This window comes from Nansenia antarctica (assembly GCF_963989245.1).
Source record: "Nansenia antarctica genome assembly, chromosome: 8".
Taxonomy (NCBI): Eukaryota; Metazoa; Chordata; class Actinopteri; order Argentiniformes; family Microstomatidae; genus Nansenia; species Nansenia antarctica.
In genome coordinates, this window is record NC_137678.1 from 55,841,994 (window position 1) to 55,862,638 (window position 20,645).

Sequence of the window (20,645 nt, forward strand, 5' to 3'; positions counted from 1 at the left end):
TCACTCACCAGACGGAGCAGCCGTGTGTGAGCCCTCTCCAGAAGGGAACCCCCCCCATCATGCCCGAGGACGCCTCTCTGTTACCCATCATGCCCGAGGACGCCTCGCCGCTGCCGTTGGCGTTGGACGGGACCGTGGCCAGCAGGCCTGAGGGAGACAGAAGAAGGGTTAGGGTTAGTTAACACAGAGACAGGAGAAGGTTTAGGGTTAGTTAACACTGTGAAACTCTGACAGTGAAGCTGTCACTCATGTTCTGGACTAGAAAAGAGCCCTTCTGTTTCCCCTTTGTCTTGGACCGCATAGCGACCTTGGACTGCATAGCAACTGTTGCCCCCCCGGATAAACTCCCTACCTGGATTTTAGACTTAAAGGCTTTTTACGCCCAGCACGGGAACCCTGCCCTACAGTCCTGTGCTAGTGATACCGGTTTGTCCAAGGTCTGACCCATTGCATTTGTCCTGGGGGAACACAACATCCCCCATCCCCTATCCCCCCTCCCCCCTCCCCCCTCCCCTCTCCTTCCTCACCCAGGCCCCTGTAGCATGACAGCTGCTGGTAGATCTGCTTCATGCGCTCTATGTTGATGCGGCTGGCCTCCGCGTGCTGCACCATGGGCTTGGGGTAGTGCACTCCGATCACACACTTGGCCACTTTCTGCACACTCTCCGGGGCGTTCCAAGGGTCGTAGATGTATTTGGCCGGAAAGCCCCGCAGAATGGGTAGGTAGCGTCTGCAAGACGGGACACACACACGTTTCCTCTTTAGTTGAGTATAAATGCGTCTTGCAGATTATCATCATATCATATTCAGTAAAACATGTTATTTTGAGTGGCCCTTAGTGGTTCAGCATACTGTATTGCAAGACTGAAGTTAGACCTAGAGTACCTGACCTGTATACCTAACCTCCTACTGTACAACTAACCTGTATACAAAACAAACTAAACCCCACCTGATGTAGTCTCCGTTGGGGTCTGTCCTCCGTCCGAAGCCGACAGGACAGTAGCAGTGGAAGAACTGCTGGAAGAAGCTGCTGCACGACAACCACATCCAGCTGCCCGCGTTCACGCTCCAGTCTGCATCCAGGAGCAGCTCCTCAAACACCTGACACGCACGCACGCGCACACACACACAGACACAGACACAGACACAGACACAGACACAGACACACACACACACACACACACACAGACACAGACACAGACACAGACACAGACACAGACACAGACACAGACACAGACACAGACACAGACACACACACACACACACACACACACACAGACACAGACACAGACACAGACACAGACACAGACACAGACACAGACACACACACACACACACACACACATACACACACACACACACACACACACACACACACACACACACACACACACACACACAGACACACACACAGACAGACACACAGTATCTAGTTAGTTACTGTATGACATTTACACAGTATAGGCACACATTGTGAGACCGTGTCTCGCCAAAGTTCTTGAAAGTCACAACCCTGGACATGAATAACAATACGTGTTGCAGGTCGCTACTAAGGTATCTGTTACTGGAACATTACCATACAGTGTGTCACCATCATTAGGAATGAACTCAGCCAGTCGGTGGTACACAAGCCGAGGACAGTCTTGGTAGGACAGCGATGGATGTTAAAAGTAAATCCCTGTAGCCCTAGTCACCTTCATGCCCCCCCCTCCTCCCCCCACCTTCATACCCTCCCCCCCCCCCTCACCTCCACCCCCCCCCCTCACCTTTATTCCCTCCCCTCTCCCCCACACACACCCTCCTCCCCCCCTCACCTTCATGCCCCCCCCCCCCCCCCCCCTCATCTTCATGTCCCCCCCCTCCTCACCTTCATGTCCCCCCCGCCCCCCCCCCTCACCTTCATGCCCTCCTCCCAGCTGATCCACAGGTCCCCCCGGGTGAGGAAGCAGGCCACGGCGTGCCGGGCCAGGTGGTGGATCCAGCCCTCCTGCCTCAGCTGGGTCATGATGGCGTCGATCCAGGGGAAGCCCCGTCCGGCCCTCCGCCCACTTGGCCAGCGCCTCGGGGGTTGCGGTCCCAGGGGATCTGCACGCAGATGGGGTTGCCCTCCATCTTGTCGAAGCGCGGGTTGTTGGTGGCGGTGGTGTAGAAGAACTCGCGCCACAGGAGCTGACCGTAGAGAGAGAGGGGAGGGGAGCTGTTCTTCTTCACCTGAGGGGGAGAGAGGTGTGTGTTATATATTATTTAATAAACAGATGTGTGTTATAGCAAAGATGTGTCATGATAACTAGGAGGGTTCGGGTTAAAGGCTGCGGCCTGTTGGGATCTGCTTATTATTCACAATCAACCCGAATACAGCAACAAAACATTCATGAATATATATTTTAGAGAGTACATAGACGAGTACATACCTTCCTGTAGAGGTCGGTGAGTTTGAAGTAGAAGAGGCGGCAGGAGAGGCAGCCGAAGCGCAGGTAGGGGCTGAGGCCCGTGGGGCTCGCTAGCAGAGAGTTGGCGTTCATCCGCGGGCGCTCAAAGTTAGCCACCCACCGCCTGGGGAAGGAACAGACGTCATCACACCTCTCCCAAAGAGATACAAACCTGCATTATGTCTTGTAAAAAGGCAAACGTCACAGAAGGGCTATTTGATCTGATTTGAGAAGTTGCCTGGCCCCTTTTCCCTTGACCCTGACCCAGTAAAAACCCGAGGAGGAGGTGTGGAGGAGGTGTGTGCACAACAGAAGTAAATGAATCGAAGATAAGAGGTCAGCTAGAAGAAGAGCACTCCAACATGTTTGTTACATGACTCGTGCAGCAGTGCCCCCTTGCGCACACAAGAGTTGGGTAAAACAGAGCAGGGGATCAGGGTAAGAGCCCACTGGTTGACAGAATGGGGACAGGAGTCAGCAGACCTACAAAGGCTGAAGTGGCCCTGTGAAAGAAAATCGGGGCCAGGAAACTAAATCTGCTGTGTGAATCTCCAGGTGTCACTCTGTTATCACAGTTGGTGATTATACGATTTCAATGGTACTTTTTGGACTAGCTACTTTGCGGGGGGGGGGGGGGGGTCCACATACTGTCCATGTTGCTGTGTGTGTGTTTGTGTGTGTATGTGTGTGTGTGTTTGTGTGTCCATGTTGCTGTGTGTGTGTGTGTGTACATGTTGCTGTGTGTGTGTGTGTGTACATGTTGCTGTGTGTGTTTGTGTGTACATGTTGCTGTGTGTGTTTGTGTGTCCATGTTGCTGTGTGTGTGTTTGTGTGTGTATGTGTGTGTGTGTTTGTGTGTCCATGTTGCTGTTGTGTGTGTGTGTGTACATGTTGCTGTGTGTGTTGTGTGTGTGTACATGTTGCTGTGTGTGTTTGTGTGTACATGTTGCTGTGTGTGTGTGTGTGTGTACATGTTGCTGTGTGTTTGTGTGTACATGTTGCTGTGTGTGTTTGTGTGTACATGTTGCTGTGTGTGTGTGTGTGTGTACATGTTGCTGTGTGTGTTTGTGTGTACATGTTGCTGTGTGTGTTTGTGTGTACATGTTGCTGTGTGTGTTTGTGTGTGTATGTGTGTGTGTGTTTGTGTGTCCATGTTGCTGTGTGTGTGTGTGTACATGTTGCTGTGTGTGTGTGTGTGTACATGTTGCTGTGTGTGTTTGTGTGTACATGTTGCTGTGTGTGTGTGTGTACATGTTGCTGTGTGTGTTTGTGTGTACATGTTGCTGTGTGTGTTTGTGTGTACATGTTGCTGTGTGTGTGTGTGTACATGTTGCTGTGTGTGTTTGTGTGTCCATGTTGCTGTGTGTGTGTGTGTACATGTTGCTGTGTGTGTTTGTGTGTACATGTTGCTGTGTGTGTGTGTGTACATGTTGCTGTGTGTGTTTGTGTGTACATGTTGCTGTGTGTGTGTGTGTGTACATGTTGCTGTGTGTGTTTGTGTGTACATGTTGCTGTGTGTGTTTGTGTGTCCATGTTGCTGTGTGTGTGTGTGTACATGTTGCTGTGTGTGTTTGTGTGTACATGTTGCTGTGTGTGTTTGTGTGTACATGTTGCTGTGTGTGTGTTTGTGTGTCCATGTTGCTGTGTGTGTTTGTGTGTCCATGTTGCTGTGTGTGTTTGTGTGTACATGTTGCTGTGTGTGTTTGTGTGTACATGTTGCTGTGTGTGTTTGTGTGTACATGTTGCTGTGTGTGTGTGTGTGTGTACATGTTGCTGTGTGTGTTTGTGTGTACATGTTGCTGTGTGTGTGTGTGTGTACATGTTGCTGTGTGTGTGTGTGTGTCCATGTTGCTGTGTGTGTGTGTGTGTGTGTATGTGTGTGTGTACATGTTGCTGTGTGTGTTTGTGTGTACATGTTGCTGTGTGTGTGTGTGTGTGTACATGTTGCTGTGTGTGTTTGTGTGTACATGTTGCTGTGTGTGTTTGTGTGTCCATGTTGCTGTGTGTGTTTGTGTGTACATGTTGCTGTGTGTGTTTGTGTGTACATGTTGCTGTGTGTGTGTGTGTGTACATGTTGCTGTGTGTGTTTGTGTGTACATGTTGCTGTGTGTGTTTGTGTGTCCATGTTGCTGTGTGTGTTTGTGTGTCCATGTTGCTGTGTGTGTGTGTGTGTACATGTTGCTGTGTGTGTTTGTGTGTACATGTTGCTGTGTGTGTTTGTGTGTCCATGTTGCTGTGTGTGTTTGTGTGTACATGTTGCTGTGTGTGTTTGTGTGTACATGTTGCTGTGTGGTGTGTGTACATGTTGCTGTGTGTGTTTGTGTGTACATGTTGCTGTGTGTGTGTGTGTGTACATGTTGCTGTGTGTGTTTGTGTGTACATGTTGCTGTGTGTGTTTGTGTGTCCATGTTGCTGTGTGTGTGTGTGTGTACATGTTGCTGTGTGTGTGTTTGTGTGTACATGTTGCTGTGTGTGTTTGTGTGTACATGTTGCTGTGTGTGTTTGTGTGTACATGTTGCTGTGTGTGTGTGTACATGTTGCTGTGTGTGTGTGTGTGTACATGTTGCTGTGTGTGTTTGTGTGTACATGTTGCTGTGTGTGTGTGTACATGTTGCTGTGTGTGTGTGTGTGTACATGTTGCTGTGTGTGTTTGTGTGTACATGTTGCTGTGTGTGTGTGTGTGTGTACATGTTGCTGTGTGTGTGTTTGTGTGTACATGTTGCTGTGTGTGTTTGTGTGTACATGTTGCTGTGTGTGTTTGTGTGTACATGTTGCTGTGTGTGTTTGTGTGTACATGTTGCTGTGTGTGTTTGTGTGTCCATGTTGCTGTGTGTGTTTGTGTGTACATGTTGCTGTGTGTGTTTGTGTGTCCATGTTGCTGTGTGTGTTTGTGTGTACATGTTGCTGTGTGTGTTTGTGTGTCCATGTTGCTGTGTGTGTTTGTGTGTCCATGTTGCTGTGTGTGTGTGTGTCCATGTTGCTGTGTGTGTTTGTGTGTCCATGTTGCTGTGTGTGTGTGTGTCCATGTTGCTGTATGTGTGTGTGTGTACATGTTGCTGTGTGTGTTTGTGTGTACATGTTGCTGTGTGTGTTTGTGTGTCCATGTTGCTGTGTGTGTTTGTGTGTACATGTTGCTGTGTGTGTGTGTGTGTGTCCATGTTGCTGTGTGTGTGTGTGTGTACATGTTGCTGTGTGTGTGTGTGTACATGTTGCTGTGTGTGTTTGTGTGTACATGTTGCTGTGTGTGTGTGTGTGTGTACATGTTGCTGTGTGTGTGGTGTACATGTTGCTGTGTGTGTTTGTGTGTACATGTTGCTGTGTGTGTTTGTGTGTACATGTTGCTGTGTGTGTGTTTGTGTGTACATGTTGCTGTGTGTGTTTGTGTGTCCATGTTGCTGTGTGTGTTTGTGTGTACATGTTGCTGTGTGTGTTTGTGTGTCCATGTTGCTGTGTGTGTTTGTGTGTACATGTTGCTGTGTGTGTTTGTGTGTCCATGTTGCTGTGTGTGTGTGTGTGTACATGTTGCTGTGTGTGTTTGTGTGTACATGTTGCTGTGTGTGTTTGTGTGTTTGTGAGGACTGTGGATGAGTGACTGACCTTCCTCTCCAGGTGTCTCTCCAGACGGGTGAGGGCCTCGCTCTCCCCCCCGGGCCACACGGCCGAGGACAGGCCGTCCGTGTCGAAGCCTGCAGAGACCACATCACTCTCACAGGTCAGAGGTCAACGACTGGAACAAACATTCACTCAACACCCCTTATTTAAGTCCAACCCACACACGTTAGCCGTGTTAGCCTGTTTAGGTAACTCACCCAGCTCCTCCAGGGAGGGGACCCCGAACTTGTCGTCGTGGTCGTCAGAGAGGGGGGTGGAGCACCTCCCCATGACCTCGGGGGTGATGGCCTCCGCTGGCATCTCCACCGCGTCCATGTGGCTGATCAGGGTCTGGAAACGCTTGTAGGTGAGGGGAGACTGTCCGCCATTCAGCTCGATGATCCTAGAGAGAGAGATTGAGAGAGAGAGAGAGAGAGAGAGAGAGAGAGAGAGAGAGAGAGAGAGAGAGAGAGAGAGAGAGAGAGAGAGAGACAGAGAGACAGAGAGAGAGAGAGGATGAGTCAGATGGGGAGGGCGCACATAATAGTGAGGAGAAAAAAAGGTGATGAGGGATTGAATGGAATGACCTCAAAGGAGGGAAAGTGAAGACCATAATTGTGGTCCATGACATTTACACAGTATAGTGTATAGAAGACCATTCATGATGGAAATAAAAATAACATTTGTGAGGTGCGCTGTGCTTCATAGAGCTAGCTGGACTCAGGAGGAGGAGGAGGAGGAGGGAGGAGGGAGGAGGAGGAGGAGGGAGGGAGGAGGAGGGAGGAGGAGGAGGGAGGAGGAGGGAGGAGGAGGAGGGGGAGTAGGAGGAGGAGGAGGGAGGAGGGAGGAGGAGGAGGAGGAGGAGGGAGGAGGAGGAGGGAGGGAGGGAGGAGGAAGGAGGAGGAGGAGGGGGAGGAGAAGGAGGAGGGGGAGTAGGAGGAGGAGGGGGAGGGAGGAGGAGGAGGAGGAGGAGGGGGAGTAGGAGGAGGGAGGAGGGAGGAGGAGGAGGGAGGGAGGAGGAGGGAGGAGGGAGGAGGAGGAAGGAGGAGGGAGGAGGAGGAGGGAGGAGGGAGGAGGAGGAGGGAGGGAGGAGGAGGGAGGGAGGAGGAGGAGGAGGAGGGAGGAGGAGGAGGGAGGAGGAGGAGGAGGGGGAGGAGGAGGAGGGAGGAGGAGGAGGAGGGAGGAGGAGGAGGGAGGAGGAGGAGGAGGGAGGAGGAGGAGGAGGGAGGAGGAGGAGGGAGGAGGAGGGAGAGGGAGGGAGAGGGAGGAGGAGGGAGGAGGAGGGAGGAGGAGGAGGGAGGAGAGGGAGGAGGGAGGAGGAGGAGGGAGGAGGGAGGAGGGAGGAGAAGGAGGAGGAGGAGGAGGAGGGAGGAGGAGGACTCACTTGTCCAGGTCGTAGAGCGTGTGGGAGATGCGGACCGTGACGTCCACGCCGGCCTCGCTGGCCAGCTTCTTGATCGCTGCGTCTCTCTCCTTCCCGAAGGGCTCAGAGTCGTACTCGTAGGACAGACGGTTGATCTTCCACTCCTACAGACAGACAGACAGACAGACAGACAGACAGGGCAGTGTGATCAGGGCACGGTGTGATCAGGAGCCATAGCCGTAGCGTTTCACGGACATGAATCGTCCCATAATAACACTCAAAGGAAGGTGCTATCCTTCTGCACATAAACTAATACGGTACATAAACTACCTCACTGTACAAGCTACCTAGTTGTACATAGCTCATAACTGTATATACCTCTAAACTAAACAGATTTTTACAACACTACCTCTGAGTCTGCACATACGGTATATTGCATAGTCACCTATCACTACCATTCTTGTTCTATTTATGTTGTTCCCTTATATCACTATTTGCACTTTTGGTTGGCTGCTAAACTGCATTTCGTTGTATAGTACTTGGACTCTGCGATGACAATAAAGTTGAATCTAATCTAATCTAATCCTCCCTCAACCTTAGGTTTGAATCCAAGCTGTCCAAATCCGCTAATCTGGGTCTGGTAGTGACCATGGGTCCCATCTCGCTTCAACCCAACAACCTCCTGGTACCTTGAAAAGCCTGGGAAAGACATCGGTGGGCTGGCCGCGGATCACAAACAGGCGAGAGTTGAGCTTGCGGAGGCTGGCGTCCAGGTCCTCCAAACACTGCAGTAAGAACCTGAGGGGAGAGGAGAGAGACAGAGAGTGGGAGAGTCGGTTAAACTAGCCATTAGCCGATATGTCGGAGGAACGTGACCCTGAGACTAGGCGTCACATACACCAGATTCTTGGAATTCTAAAAGCTTCTCCTGTGTGTTGAAAAGGCCACCATGTCAATCCTGACGAGGATGCATCACTTCATTCATCAACTTCAACATCTTTTCTTGAACGCCAATAATTGTCTAACTGTTTTGTCTGCCGCCCGTCTGGTGTTCAACCTCCACAAATCCTCCCATGTCACCCCTCTCCTACGCACCCTTCACTGGCTCCTGATAGCAGCTCGCTAGTCAGATTCAAGACCCTGGTGCTCGCCTACTGGGCGGCAAAGGAAACTTCCCCTTCCTACAAGCAAGCAATGGTCAGCCCCCATACACCTGCCCGTTCCCTCCGCTCCTCCACCTCTGCTGACCGCCTGGCACCACCGCCTCTACGTGGATGCAGCAGTCACACTACCCGGTCACGGCTTCTCGCCGTCCTGGCGCCCCGCTGGTGGAACGAGCTCCCCACCGCTGTCAGGACTGCAGAGTCACTCCCATCTTCCGCCGTAGACTGAAAACCCACCTCTTCATGCTACACCTTAACTCTCCCACCTGAAACCTCCCCGTCCCCCTGTTCAGTTTCTCTATTGTACATTAACAACAACAACAAAACATCTTCCTTCTTCTAGCACGATGACTGCCAATGGCCCCAGGGGGCCGAGCAGAGATTACCTTTCTTGCGATGACATAGATGGATAGATGTTTCACTTCGGCCTACTTAGACAAATGTATCGTTGTTAGTCGCTTTGTATAAAGGCGTCTGCTAAATGCCAAAAATGTAAAAATGTCATGTAAATGTAATGGTAACTACAGTTAGAAAGCGGCGCCTCATTGGTCCCAGCAGTGTGTTCAACGAAGAGCAGGAAGCGTTAAAGAGTGGCATGCTTCTGGTTCCATTTGCACAGATGATCATTAACTATGAACAGCTTATGTACAGAAAGAACATCAGGATCTGTCTCACATAAGCCAGCCAAGGCCTGGTTAAGGCCACAGCTCGGTCATGCTGCAGCTGTAAGAAGCCATGACAATGGTGCACCTGTGCCTGTCTGAGCTGACCTAGGCGGGGGTGGATCCCCAGGTAACTCAGTCGTTACATCATAACGCCACGCAGAAGGGTCAGACAAACAGAGCTTATAGGCTCAGGGAGAGGTCGATAAGAGCCAGAGCAACAACGTTGATGTAACGGCTCTGTCTGCTCTGTCTGCAGTGTTTTGCTGGAGAAGATTTTAGCCGGCGAGAACCTGGATGAAGACTTTGAAGGAGGAGCAGTTTCCCTTTGACTCAAGCTTGAGAGACCCAGTGTTTATAGACATTTATTTGCTGTTATGTCCTGCCTCCGCCACGCTTTTTAATCAGACCTTGATTGACACCTTCATAGCATCTTCATTCTGGTGCACTTTACCCCCTACCCATGTTGCTATGATTTCAATAACTCCAGGTTTAGTACACAACAGACTGAAGATATTCAATCAAAATGAGCCCCCTGCTATGCTTAGTTACAACCTCTTAAGGGAAAGCTGTTAAAGATGTTTATTTTCTTCAGACTGTGTCTTCCTAGGGAGTGGCTGGCTACCCTGGCCTTAGGGTCCAACATACAAGGGGAAGTGGATTGCATGGTTAGGTTACAGGTTACATGGTTAGGTTACAGGTTACAGGTTAGGTTACAGGTTACATGGTTCGGTTACAGGTTAGGTTACAGGAATGATTTCGTCCATATCCATTCCACGGCTGAGGTTATGTATAGCTGACTCTCCCCACTGCCTTTATGTAAAAGCACGGAGATGACCAGGCCACTTAGGGCAACACACACGCGGATGAATCGCATAACGTTATTTAACAAGCACATGCTGCACGCCGCTGAGACATAGAAAATGGAATGAAAGGGAATTTCATTCTCTTCCAGTTCCCATGGAGTCAAAGGCAAGGAGGGTTTTGTTAGAGGGTACGCATTATTCCTTAGCAAAAAAACGACATGCATAATGACTTCTGACTAATGCCTAATGTTTCCTCGCTTCTTTGCATAATAAAGGCTAACAATGACTGGGTCATGGCAGCCAGCTTCAACCACCTGCAGCAACCTGCCATACATCAAACAGTGCTCCATTTTTCAGTCTAATAGCCTAATTTGCCAAAATAATCAAAATATTCCTCTGTCTCAATTATTTTTTCTTTTACTTCAGTGTGGCTGCTTAGGAAGCTGTTCTTGAGCAGTCATATCTGAGTCAAGGGATGTGCTAGACAGTGATCCAAGCTGGCTCATAATAACAGTCTTTGATTAGGCCTATTACTTTTTATTTCTCCGGCAAGGTGATGCAGAAGTGTTAATGCATGCTTTTGTTATTACCCGTATGGACTATTGTAACGGTCTCCTTTCTGGTCTTCCGCAGAAAGCTATTGGCCAGCTGCAATTAGTCCAAAATGCAGCAGCGAGAGTTTTAACCAAAACAAGCAGAAGAGCTCATATTACTCCTATTTTAGAGACTCTACACTGGCTTCCTGTTAACTTCAGAATAGATTTCAAGATCCTTCTGCTTGTTTATAAAGCTCTCACTGGCACTGCACCAGAATATCTCGGCCCAATAGAGCCCTCAGGTCTTCTGGTGCGGGCTTTCTCTGTGTACACATCTGTGTACTACATGTAGGGTAAACGTCCCGATTACAGTTTTTCTCAATTGCTAAAACACATTTCACAAAACTTTCCTCCATTTTCCCAAAACTCTAAACACAACACACTTTTCTAAAGCTACATAAACAAAACCACACCTTCTCTCTTCAAAACTCAAACTTTCACACCAAAACAGCTGCTCAAAGCCTGCAAAAATGTAAACACTATACCAGGGGTGCTCACACTTTTTAGGCTTGTGAGCTACTTTTCAAATTACCAGCTCAACAAGATCTACCAACCAAATAAAACATATTGCCATTGCTGCGAACACAAACATGTACTGTAATAATAACAAATTAAGGCCACGCTACACTGTTTCAAAATCAAAGAAGAGATTTATTAAACTATATAACAAATATTCACACTGGTAGTCCATTAACATTAACATTAACTCAGGAGCTCTGAATGGTTTACACCAGACTGGCCAGTGCCAAGCCAGGTGCCATCGACGTCTCCGGGCGGCGGAGTGTGTGTGTGTGTGTGTCTGTCTGTCTGTCTGTGTGTGTCTGTCTGTCTGTCTGTCTGTGTGTGTGTGTGTGTGTGTGTGTGTCTGTCTGTCTGTGTGTGCACTGTGCATGTGTGTGTGCTTGTGTCTGTCTGTCTGTCTGTGTGTGTGTGTGTGTGCTTGTGTGTGTGTGTGTGTGTGTGTGTGTGTGTGTGTGTGTGTGTGTTGTGAGGCGGCGCGGGGCTGAGTGATGCCCTCTCCTGTATGGTCCAGACGGGAGGCGTCCCCGTCTACTTTTTTTTTTTTTTCAATGCCGTGTGATCTACCCACACTACCTTCGCGATCGACCGGTCGACGTAATGAGCACCCCTGCACTATACGCATCATTACAGACTACAACAAAACAACTGAAAACACAATGTTCAGTGTGTGAGAATGTTCTTTTTTTTCACAACTGTGAACATTCTAAATCTGCTACTGCGACACCTTAATGAATGTGAAACAAATATTACAGTATGTGCAATATGACAACCCTTGTGTACATAAGGTTCAGATATAGGAAAAAGTTAGGATATTTATAGCATAGCATAGTGTACAGCACAGTGTTTTATTGTATAGTAGATAGTGTACAAAGCCTTTATTTATGTAAATCAGCTCTTTTCTCTTTTTTGTTTTACCCTTGACTCTCTTGTTTTTAGTCTTTTTTTTCCTAGCACCAGGGGAGCCCCCCCTCCTAAATTTCGTTGTATGGTACCTGTACTGTATTAATGACAATAAAGACCATTCATTCATTCATTCAACTGCCAAAGCACATTTTTTGAAACCTTACAGTATCTGTTCTCAGAATATATCACTGTAGAGTATTTGGCATTCATAGATTTGTGTGTTTCATATGAACAGTATGTCAATCTACAGAAAATACAGTATGTATGTTACGGTACATGTGGGAATACGGTACATGTGGGAAAACTAGGGTTAGGGTTAGGTGCTAGGGTGACTTGGTACAGGCTGGCATGTCTAACTCTAACCTTAACCTTAACCCTAACCCTAACCTTAACCCTAGCACCTAACCCTAACCCTAGTTTTCCCACATGTACCGTATTCCCACATGTACCGTAACATGTACACTACTGTACTGTATCACAACTCAATGCAAACACTACAGAGGATCCATTACACACAACAATACTCACTGAAAACAATGTTCAGGGTGTGATGTTTATTTATTTATTTATTTATGGAACTATACCACACACACCACAATCATTTGCAACAAGTGTCTTAAATGTTGAGTCATTATGTTTAATAAATTAAGCTAGGTGTGTTCATTGTGTTCAAATGTTGCTGACTGTGGCAAGCATTTTGCATCACATGAGCTTTAATTTGAGAATTTGAGCAGAGTTTTTTGCAACTTGTGTTTTAGCAAGACAAAATGTGTTTAGATTTATGAGAAAAGGAGGATTGTGTTTTGTGAATTGTGTCTTCATGTGAAATGTGTTTATGGTTTTGGCAAATGGGGGCTAGTTGTATTAAATGTGTTTAGAGAACTGGTCATTTGGTTTAGAGAATTGGCTTTTGTGTTTTAGCAATTGGGAAAAACCGTAAGCCCACCAAAACCTACAACAATATGCTGCTGACCTTTTCTTACGACACACAAACATTAGCCTACCGGTGGCTTAAAAGAAACGTACACGCACACACACGCGCCTGCTCAGAACGGCAGCAATGATGTGCTTCTCATACCGTTGCTAGGTTACAGCCAGAGTGTGGGTGATGCTTCCAGTGGCTCTTGAGCTACATACTGCAAGACAGTAGCATACAGTATCTCCCCTGTTATGCACACCCAGATCAGGTTACCTTCATCTGACCACAGCCAAAGCACAGATGAAGTGATGGAGAACGCCCTCGGAGGGGAGTCAGTGAGGGGTGAAGCTGGTGAGCCAGCTGCCCTCTGAGAGCTTCAAATATATCTATCTAATACTATATCATAGGCCTATATCTATCTATCTAATACTATATCATAGGCCTATATCTATCTATCTAATACTATATCATAGGCCTATATCTATCTATCTAATAATATATCATAGGCCTATATCTATCTATCTAATAATATATCATAGGCCTATGTGTGTGTCCATTGAGTCCTCTGTATGAGACAGCACAGCTACGCTTTCCAACTAAGGGTTAGGGTTAGGTTTGGGATGACCCCACTGCTAATTTTAGCTAGCATCACATGGTAGCATAATGGTAGCATATATATATACAGTATATATATAGACATGTGATCTGTTCCCTTTGACCTCAGTTGTAAAATGAAACGTGCAACTTGTACTAACACCCCTGTTATCAGAGAGACCGCCTGTGTGTCTGTCTATCACTGAAGATCAATGATGCTTGACTGTTAAAATGTTGAACCAAGTAGTATGCCTGACCCACACAGAAGTGGCGGACTCAGGCTGTTTGAAGGGCAGGGGGGGGGCGAAAAGAAAAAAAGGGCACCTACTGCACAACATGGGACCCCATCAGTGCACATGGTCAAGTTTAGACCATTGGAGGGGCACCAATAGGGGACGTCCTCTCATTTTCGCCACTCAAAAGGGCATTTAAGCGAGACGTTTTTCAACCGTGGGGGCACCAGGAGGGGCAGTCGCCCCCCCTGCCCCCCCCCCCCTGAGTCCGCCAGTGCCACACAGGTAAATGGGTCAATTCAAGTCTAATGTCATGTGCAGCTGAGGATTGAGCGTTGTAGGGACTCGAATAGTCCAAGTAGCCTAACTGTTACACATGAGAGGAACATGGATGATGCCTTATCTGGGATTGAAAATAAATAAAACCATTCCAAACCGAGATTAAATGCCGACACTTCTTGTAATCAACAATGTTGACATTCATTGTCCAATATTTACATTAACATTACATTGGCATTTAGCAGACGCCTTATTCCAAAAGCGACTTACAATCAATACATTTGACTAAGCAAGTGAATCATCCACCAGTCGTAATATACTGAATATATGAAGAATCGGTTAAGCAATGTCCAAATGTATGGATTAACATCCTGGAACACCTTTAACAGCATTTTAAAACGTTAATGCTCCATGCCATCACTTTCACAGTCCATGGTTGAGAGATTTGAGTTTCACCTCAACCCAATCCTCCTGCTTATTGGAACCCTCAGGTTTTCCCCTCAAAATGAATGAATGGTCTTTATTGTCATTAATACAGTACAGGTACCATACAACGAAATTTAGGAGGGGGGGCTCCCCTGGTGCTAGGAAAAAAGACTAAAAACAAGAGGTCCAAGGGTAAAATAAGAAAGGGAAAAGAGCTGGTTTACATAAATAAAGGCTATGTACACTATCTACTATACTATACTACTATACAATACAATAAAACACTGTGCTGTACTCTATGCTATGCTATAAATATCCTAACTTTTCCTACATCTGAACCTTATGTTACACAAGGGTTGTCATATTGCACATAGTATTTGTTGCACATTCATTAAAGTGTCGCAGTTTGCAGGTTTGAAATGTTCACAGTTCACAGTTGTATTTCAATATTGCACTTATGTTTACAATCTAGTAGCTGCCATCAAATTGTCTAGATTGTCCAGGGCCTAGAACCTAGGTCTTTGCTGTTTGAGGTCCAACCTAGACATCCGTTCCACTGCTGGAGGTCGGACATTACTCAAAGAAATCCAGACCCACTAAATTCAGTCTTGTCTGGTCAACGTTGGAAGCTGTGCAAGCTTAGCCTCCCTAGACATTAACACAGTACCCAGTTTCCAAAACCAGCCGTTATTACTCAGGATGTGGGCATATGCTATGCCTCTCCAATCCCTGTATGCAGAAAATAAACCATCAATATCTGGAGAGGAACATTATATCACAAAAATATATCTGTCCATAGGCCTACGAAGAGCCAAAACTGAACACGATCGCCCGATCGAACGTTATGGGCATGATGCGCAGTCAGTTGTCATCAAACTGGGGCAGTTACTCAAAACGTCAACAGACCAAATGTTTTGAAACAGACAGAACATTATAGAAACAGTTGGAGCGCGGGAAAGCTGTGTACCTGCACATTACGCATAGTAAGTAAGTACTTTTACGCAAGTGGTGGTATACCGGGTACATCTTAACTGCTCCTCCTGAGACATCTTCTGACCCTCACCACTACGTCTCCTAAAGACACCCGCTTTCCCCTCTACTGTGTCCCTAAGAACTTCTAAGAACCGCTTGCCCCTCTTGTACTGTTTCTCTGTTTCTCCAGTAATATATTAAAAAAAAAAAAAATTAGTAGAAGGCGATAATAGGGAGAAAGTTTTTCCTTCTATCAGTGGCCCCGGGCCCGAGCTAGAGTACTCTTCCTGCCACGAATGGTGGATTGCTGATTCACATGCTTAGTATTCAAATGTATTGATTGTAAGTCGCTTTGGAATAAGGCGTCTGCTAAATGCCAAAAATGTAAATGTAAATGTATACCATGCATTAGGCCAAGCACAGTGCACTTCACAGGTGCCTGTTTACTGAAATTATATTGTTAAGCACTACTATTTACATTTCTAATTACTGATAATGAGTGAGTTACTAATACTAACTGATCTGATGATCAAGCACATCCATTAAGGTATGAATATAAGTGCGTAAAAGGATGGAGAGCTCTTGGGTCCTCACCTCCACCTGCTGATGCCCACGTTGGAGGACCCGGCGAACCAGGGGTCCAGGATGTACACGCAGCGCACGGTGTCTGCGCCCCGGAGGGACCCCCTCAGCGCCGGGTTGTCGTGGAGCCGCAAGCCCTTTCTGAACCAGTGGATCGTGTTCACTACCATCACTCCACTGGACGGGTCTCTCTGGGTTAACGGTGTTTTATTCCGATACGCAGCACTTATTGGTTCACTGGAAATAACTGAGAAAACAAGGCAACTGAACTGCGCAATCTAATTAACTATGTGTGTTAATGTGGGTAAAAGACGTGAATGGCGATCAGACTAAGCACTGACTTAACCTTGCTCTAATAAAACCTGTTCCATTATGTCAAAGGATTTGGAAAGTGGCGATAAGTGAACCATTTGGGGGTATTCCATCAACGTCGCTAAAGGAAAATCCTGGCTTATTTTTGATAACTCTCGCGAGACTTATCAGAATATGCCTAGATATTTTTAAGAACTCTCGCGAGACTTATCAGACTAAACCTGGATTTTCCTTTAGCGATGTTGATGGAATACCCCCCAGGAGACAGCGCACCGCTCTCCGGCACTGGAGAGATGAACCCGGCGGGCTCTAGGACCTGGCCGGCTGGGTGTAGAACCTGGCAGTTGTTGTATAACTTGTTTTTCTGAACCGTGGAAAATATTAAAATAATCACCAAAATCCAGGTTATACCAATAGGCGCAGGAGAATATGCAAACAACGATGGTCTTGAGTTCTGTCAAGCGAACTTTAAGTTGCCATGCCACACAGCCCTATCAGCTGCAATAAGGACGCACTTGTCAATAACAATAAACACGGTGATCCGTCAATCAACTGATCGCTCCTCGCTGTCGCTGGAAAAAACTGTTATGTAATAATAATAATAATAATTCATTAAATTTATATAGCGCTTTTCCGAGGCTCAAAGACGCATGTAAACATGTCCATCCGCTAGGACTCTGATCAACTTGTCTCGCACGTGTGTAATCGATCAAACCGATTCCGTTGATCGATACGCGTCTGAATATTCCTCAGACTTCGCCGTCTATGTAGATGTCAAATCTGGATATTGTCCTCCGAGGAACACTTGCGTGCAGAGTACTGTCCAACCTCATCTGATCTGAACCAGTCTCCACCCATAGAGGCAGACAGACGCACAGAGACGGGGTCTCGCTATTGGTTAGGGTGGGTAAGAACGCAGTCACGTTTCTACAGTGGTTACTAGTTTCAATGCTTTTGGAGTTTTGGTCATCATAACATTTATTTTACGACATTAAACACGATCGTCCGGGCCTTTTTAAAATACCGTGCAATGAATCGTCTTGCAATGAAAGGGAATGTGAGTTGAAGATATGACTGTTTTGCAGAACACATGACAACAGAGACTTAGGCTGTGTTCGAAATGGCATACTAGCATACTGCATACTAGCATACTCAATGAGTATATACTGCATACTAGCATACTGCATACTAGCATACTCAATGATTATATACTGCATACTGCCTACTAAATTCATAATAAGTATGCCAATACCAGCCGACCGAAAATCTAGTATACATTTCTTGCATACTCAAATTGCACATACTCTACAGTGTGAACGCACTGCATACTCAAAATCTACGTCATATCTAGTATGAGTAGTATGCTAGTATGCCATTTCGAACACAGCCTTATTCACTGACGTCCCCTCTCTGGACGGTGATTGGCTGACGTCCCCTCTCTCTGGACGGTGATTGGAGAGCGCCGAAGGACCCGGATCGTCACATGAACTTGGGCATCATGACAAGACGCGTGTTCCTTCTGTTGTGGCTCACGGGGGCGCCGGAGAAATGTTCCATGGAAGCACATGCGACGCACATGTCTCCACGAGCTCCTCACCTAAAACATTTGACTTTTTATTTACCTTTTTCTACTGATTGTACTGCTCAGATCCGTCGGTGTAGGTCTGCATTATACCCGAGTAGGACCCGCTGTGCCGTTATAATTCTACAGGATGGTTACAGCGCGCCTAGTTCTCCAAAATAGCCCATTGAAATGTTTTTGTTGGCATCGCAACATTGAAAGAAACGCACAACACATAATGACAATTGTTTCATATGAAGACGTCAGAAATAATAATGTTCTGAGAATTACAGTCAGTTACTTACACTGAACCGCAAAATACACTCATTATTAAATTAAATTAAATGCGGGCTACAGGGAGTAGTTCGGCATTTCGCCACAAGATGGCGGTATGATATCATGTGATCAGAGAACCTGCGAGTGTCTAAAAGGCTGTGGACATGCATCAGATCCATCATGTCTCGGGACGTTTTAGATATTAGCCTACTGATTGTTTTTAGAGTAATTTTAGAGATCATGTTCAGGAAACCGATTGGAACCGAAGCACCGAAGTTATTCTCTCATATATAGAATGATGCATTATACTTCTCCACTACACCATCATGTTTCAATAGTAAAGATACCCCACATTAATTCAGCATAATACTGTCTGTCATATGTTCTTTAATAAAGCAAACATATCCCAAAGGCCTCTAAATGCATGAACTCTCCTGAGATGAAATGCAAATGAAAGTGTCTCTATCATACAAACTAAAGTCAGCTCAGCTTCACGTCCTTCTGCTGTTTCCAAGCAACCAAGGTTTGATGTGCTTTCAGCAACTGGAGAGAAGAATGGCATGCTATTAGTCACTAATAATAATAATAATAATAATATATTGGTTTTATAAAGTGCCTTTCACAGAACCCAAGGACCCTTCACACATTTTACAGACAAAGACAGACAGACTGGCCTACGGGTCTAAGGGTCTTGGTGAACAGGTGGGTTTTGAGGGCTGATCTGAAGATAGGGTAGGGAGGGCGTTCCAGAGGGTGGGTGCTGCCACACTGAAGGCTTGGTCCCCGAAGGTTTGTAGGTTGGTGCGAGGGGGTGGTAAGCAGACCCATGTCTGAGGACCACAGGTTCCGGGATGGGGTATGTTGGCAGAGAAGGTCAGTGAGGTACTGGGGGGGGGGGCGCAGGCATGGAGGGATTTGTAGGTGAGAAGGAGGATTTTGTACATGATGCAGGATTTGACCAGAAGTCAGTGGAGGTGAATGAGGGTGGGGGTGATGTGCTGCCAGGGCTTGGTGTGGGTGAGGACCCTGACAGCTGAGTTCTGCACATACTGGAGCCTGTCCAGGGCTTTGCTGGGTACCTGAACATACTGGAGCCTGTCCAGGGCTTTGCTGGTTACCTGAACATACTGGAGCCTGTCCAGGGCTTTGCTGGGTACCCCGAACAGGACTCCATTGCAATAGGCCAGCCGGGTGGTGACGAAGGCGTGGACGAGGGTTTTGGCTACAGAGTCAGAGAGGGATGAACGGAGTCTGGCAATGTTTTTGAGGTGAAAGAAGGCAGATTTGGTGACGGATTTGAAGTGTGACTGGAAGGAGAGGGTGGAGTCAAGGATGACGCCCAGGTTGCGGACTTCGGGAGATGGGGAGATGGAGCAGCTGTAAAAGCAGAGAGGTCCAGGAGGATGAGGATACTGATGCAGCCTGAGTCAGCAGCAATGAGGAGATGGTTGATGATCTTAATGAGGGCGGTCTCCGTGCTGTGGTGTGATCTGAAGCCAGATTTCAGGGGCTCTTAGAGTTCAAGCTTGGTCATGTGCTGATGGAGTTGGCCGGTGGCTACTTTTCCAGAGTTTTTCTCAGGAAGGGAAGGTTGGAGATCGGCCGGTGGTTGTGAAGGTCGTCAGGGTCCAGACCAGGCTTGTTGAGGATGGGGGTGACCGATGCGGTTCTGAAGCTGATGGGAACTATGCCAAATTACAGAGAAGCACTGATGATGTCCACCATGTAGAGTCCTGGTCTGGCCTGCCTGATGAATAGGCTTATGGTGGTACAGACACATTAGATGGATCAATAACTTGCCAGCAGCAAGCTGAAAAGCAAGCTAGAAAGTGTGGCACCTATCACTAGAAGTTTATAACGGAATTGTTACTTGACTTGTAAGGCAAAATGTTGGTATGTATTACGTCATGCCACATCACAATAATCACTGTTCTGGATTTGATCCTTCAATCACCAATCACCAATATCCACATACTACAAATTAAAGCACTGGAAAACGTGTAGTTAACTTTTGAGTGGGTGAGGATAGCTGTTGACTCATGAAACAATGGTAGGAGAGCCTTCAGCCTTCAGCGTATGTAAACTCAAGAGGGTCCAGATGGTCGGTCCAGCTCTGGTGTGATGAGAAGAAGATGTCCTGACAGAGCGGTGAATCACCACCCCACCAACTGTTCCCCTTATGTCCTCAGGACACCAGTCATATAGTGTTTAATGTTTTCTTCTTCTTGCATCATAAATAGGACCAAAACAAGTACTTTTTGTATTTGCTTACACCAAATAAATCCAGTGGAGAAAGAGAAAAGGCTGTTTTCAATTTACCTTTCAACCCTTTTGTGTAAGTGTGTGAGGGCTTTTACCAACAATGTTGAAATGCTGAATGACTGAATGACAATCAGTTGACCCTTTGACCCTCTTTCTGCCATTGAAACGTGTACATGTGTGTAGAAACGTGTACA

At 46.9% G+C, this 20,645-nt stretch overlaps 1 protein-coding gene across 1 annotated transcript in view; it reads right to left on the reverse strand.

Annotated features, from left to right (window-relative positions):
* Positions 1 to 16,364, reverse strand: part of LOC308164565 (cryptochrome-1-like) — a 17,225-nt gene extending 861 nt beyond the window's left edge. The window contains 13 exon segments of the mRNA XM_080538633.1: positions 9 to 147; positions 528 to 730; positions 950 to 1,101; positions 1,898 to 2,029; positions 2,031 to 2,066; positions 2,068 to 2,211; positions 2,412 to 2,549; positions 2,551 to 2,553; positions 6,027 to 6,115; positions 6,239 to 6,423; positions 7,405 to 7,547; positions 8,073 to 8,181; positions 16,053 to 16,364. Of these exon segments, the coding sequence (XP_080394759.1) occupies positions 9 to 147; positions 528 to 730; positions 950 to 1,101; positions 1,898 to 2,029; positions 2,031 to 2,066; positions 2,068 to 2,211; positions 2,412 to 2,549; positions 2,551 to 2,553; positions 6,027 to 6,115; positions 6,239 to 6,423; positions 7,405 to 7,547; positions 8,073 to 8,181; positions 16,053 to 16,210 (1,631 nt within the window). The 5' untranslated portion in view covers positions 16,211 to 16,364.
* Positions 16,365 to 20,645: the final 4,281 nt, after the last annotated feature.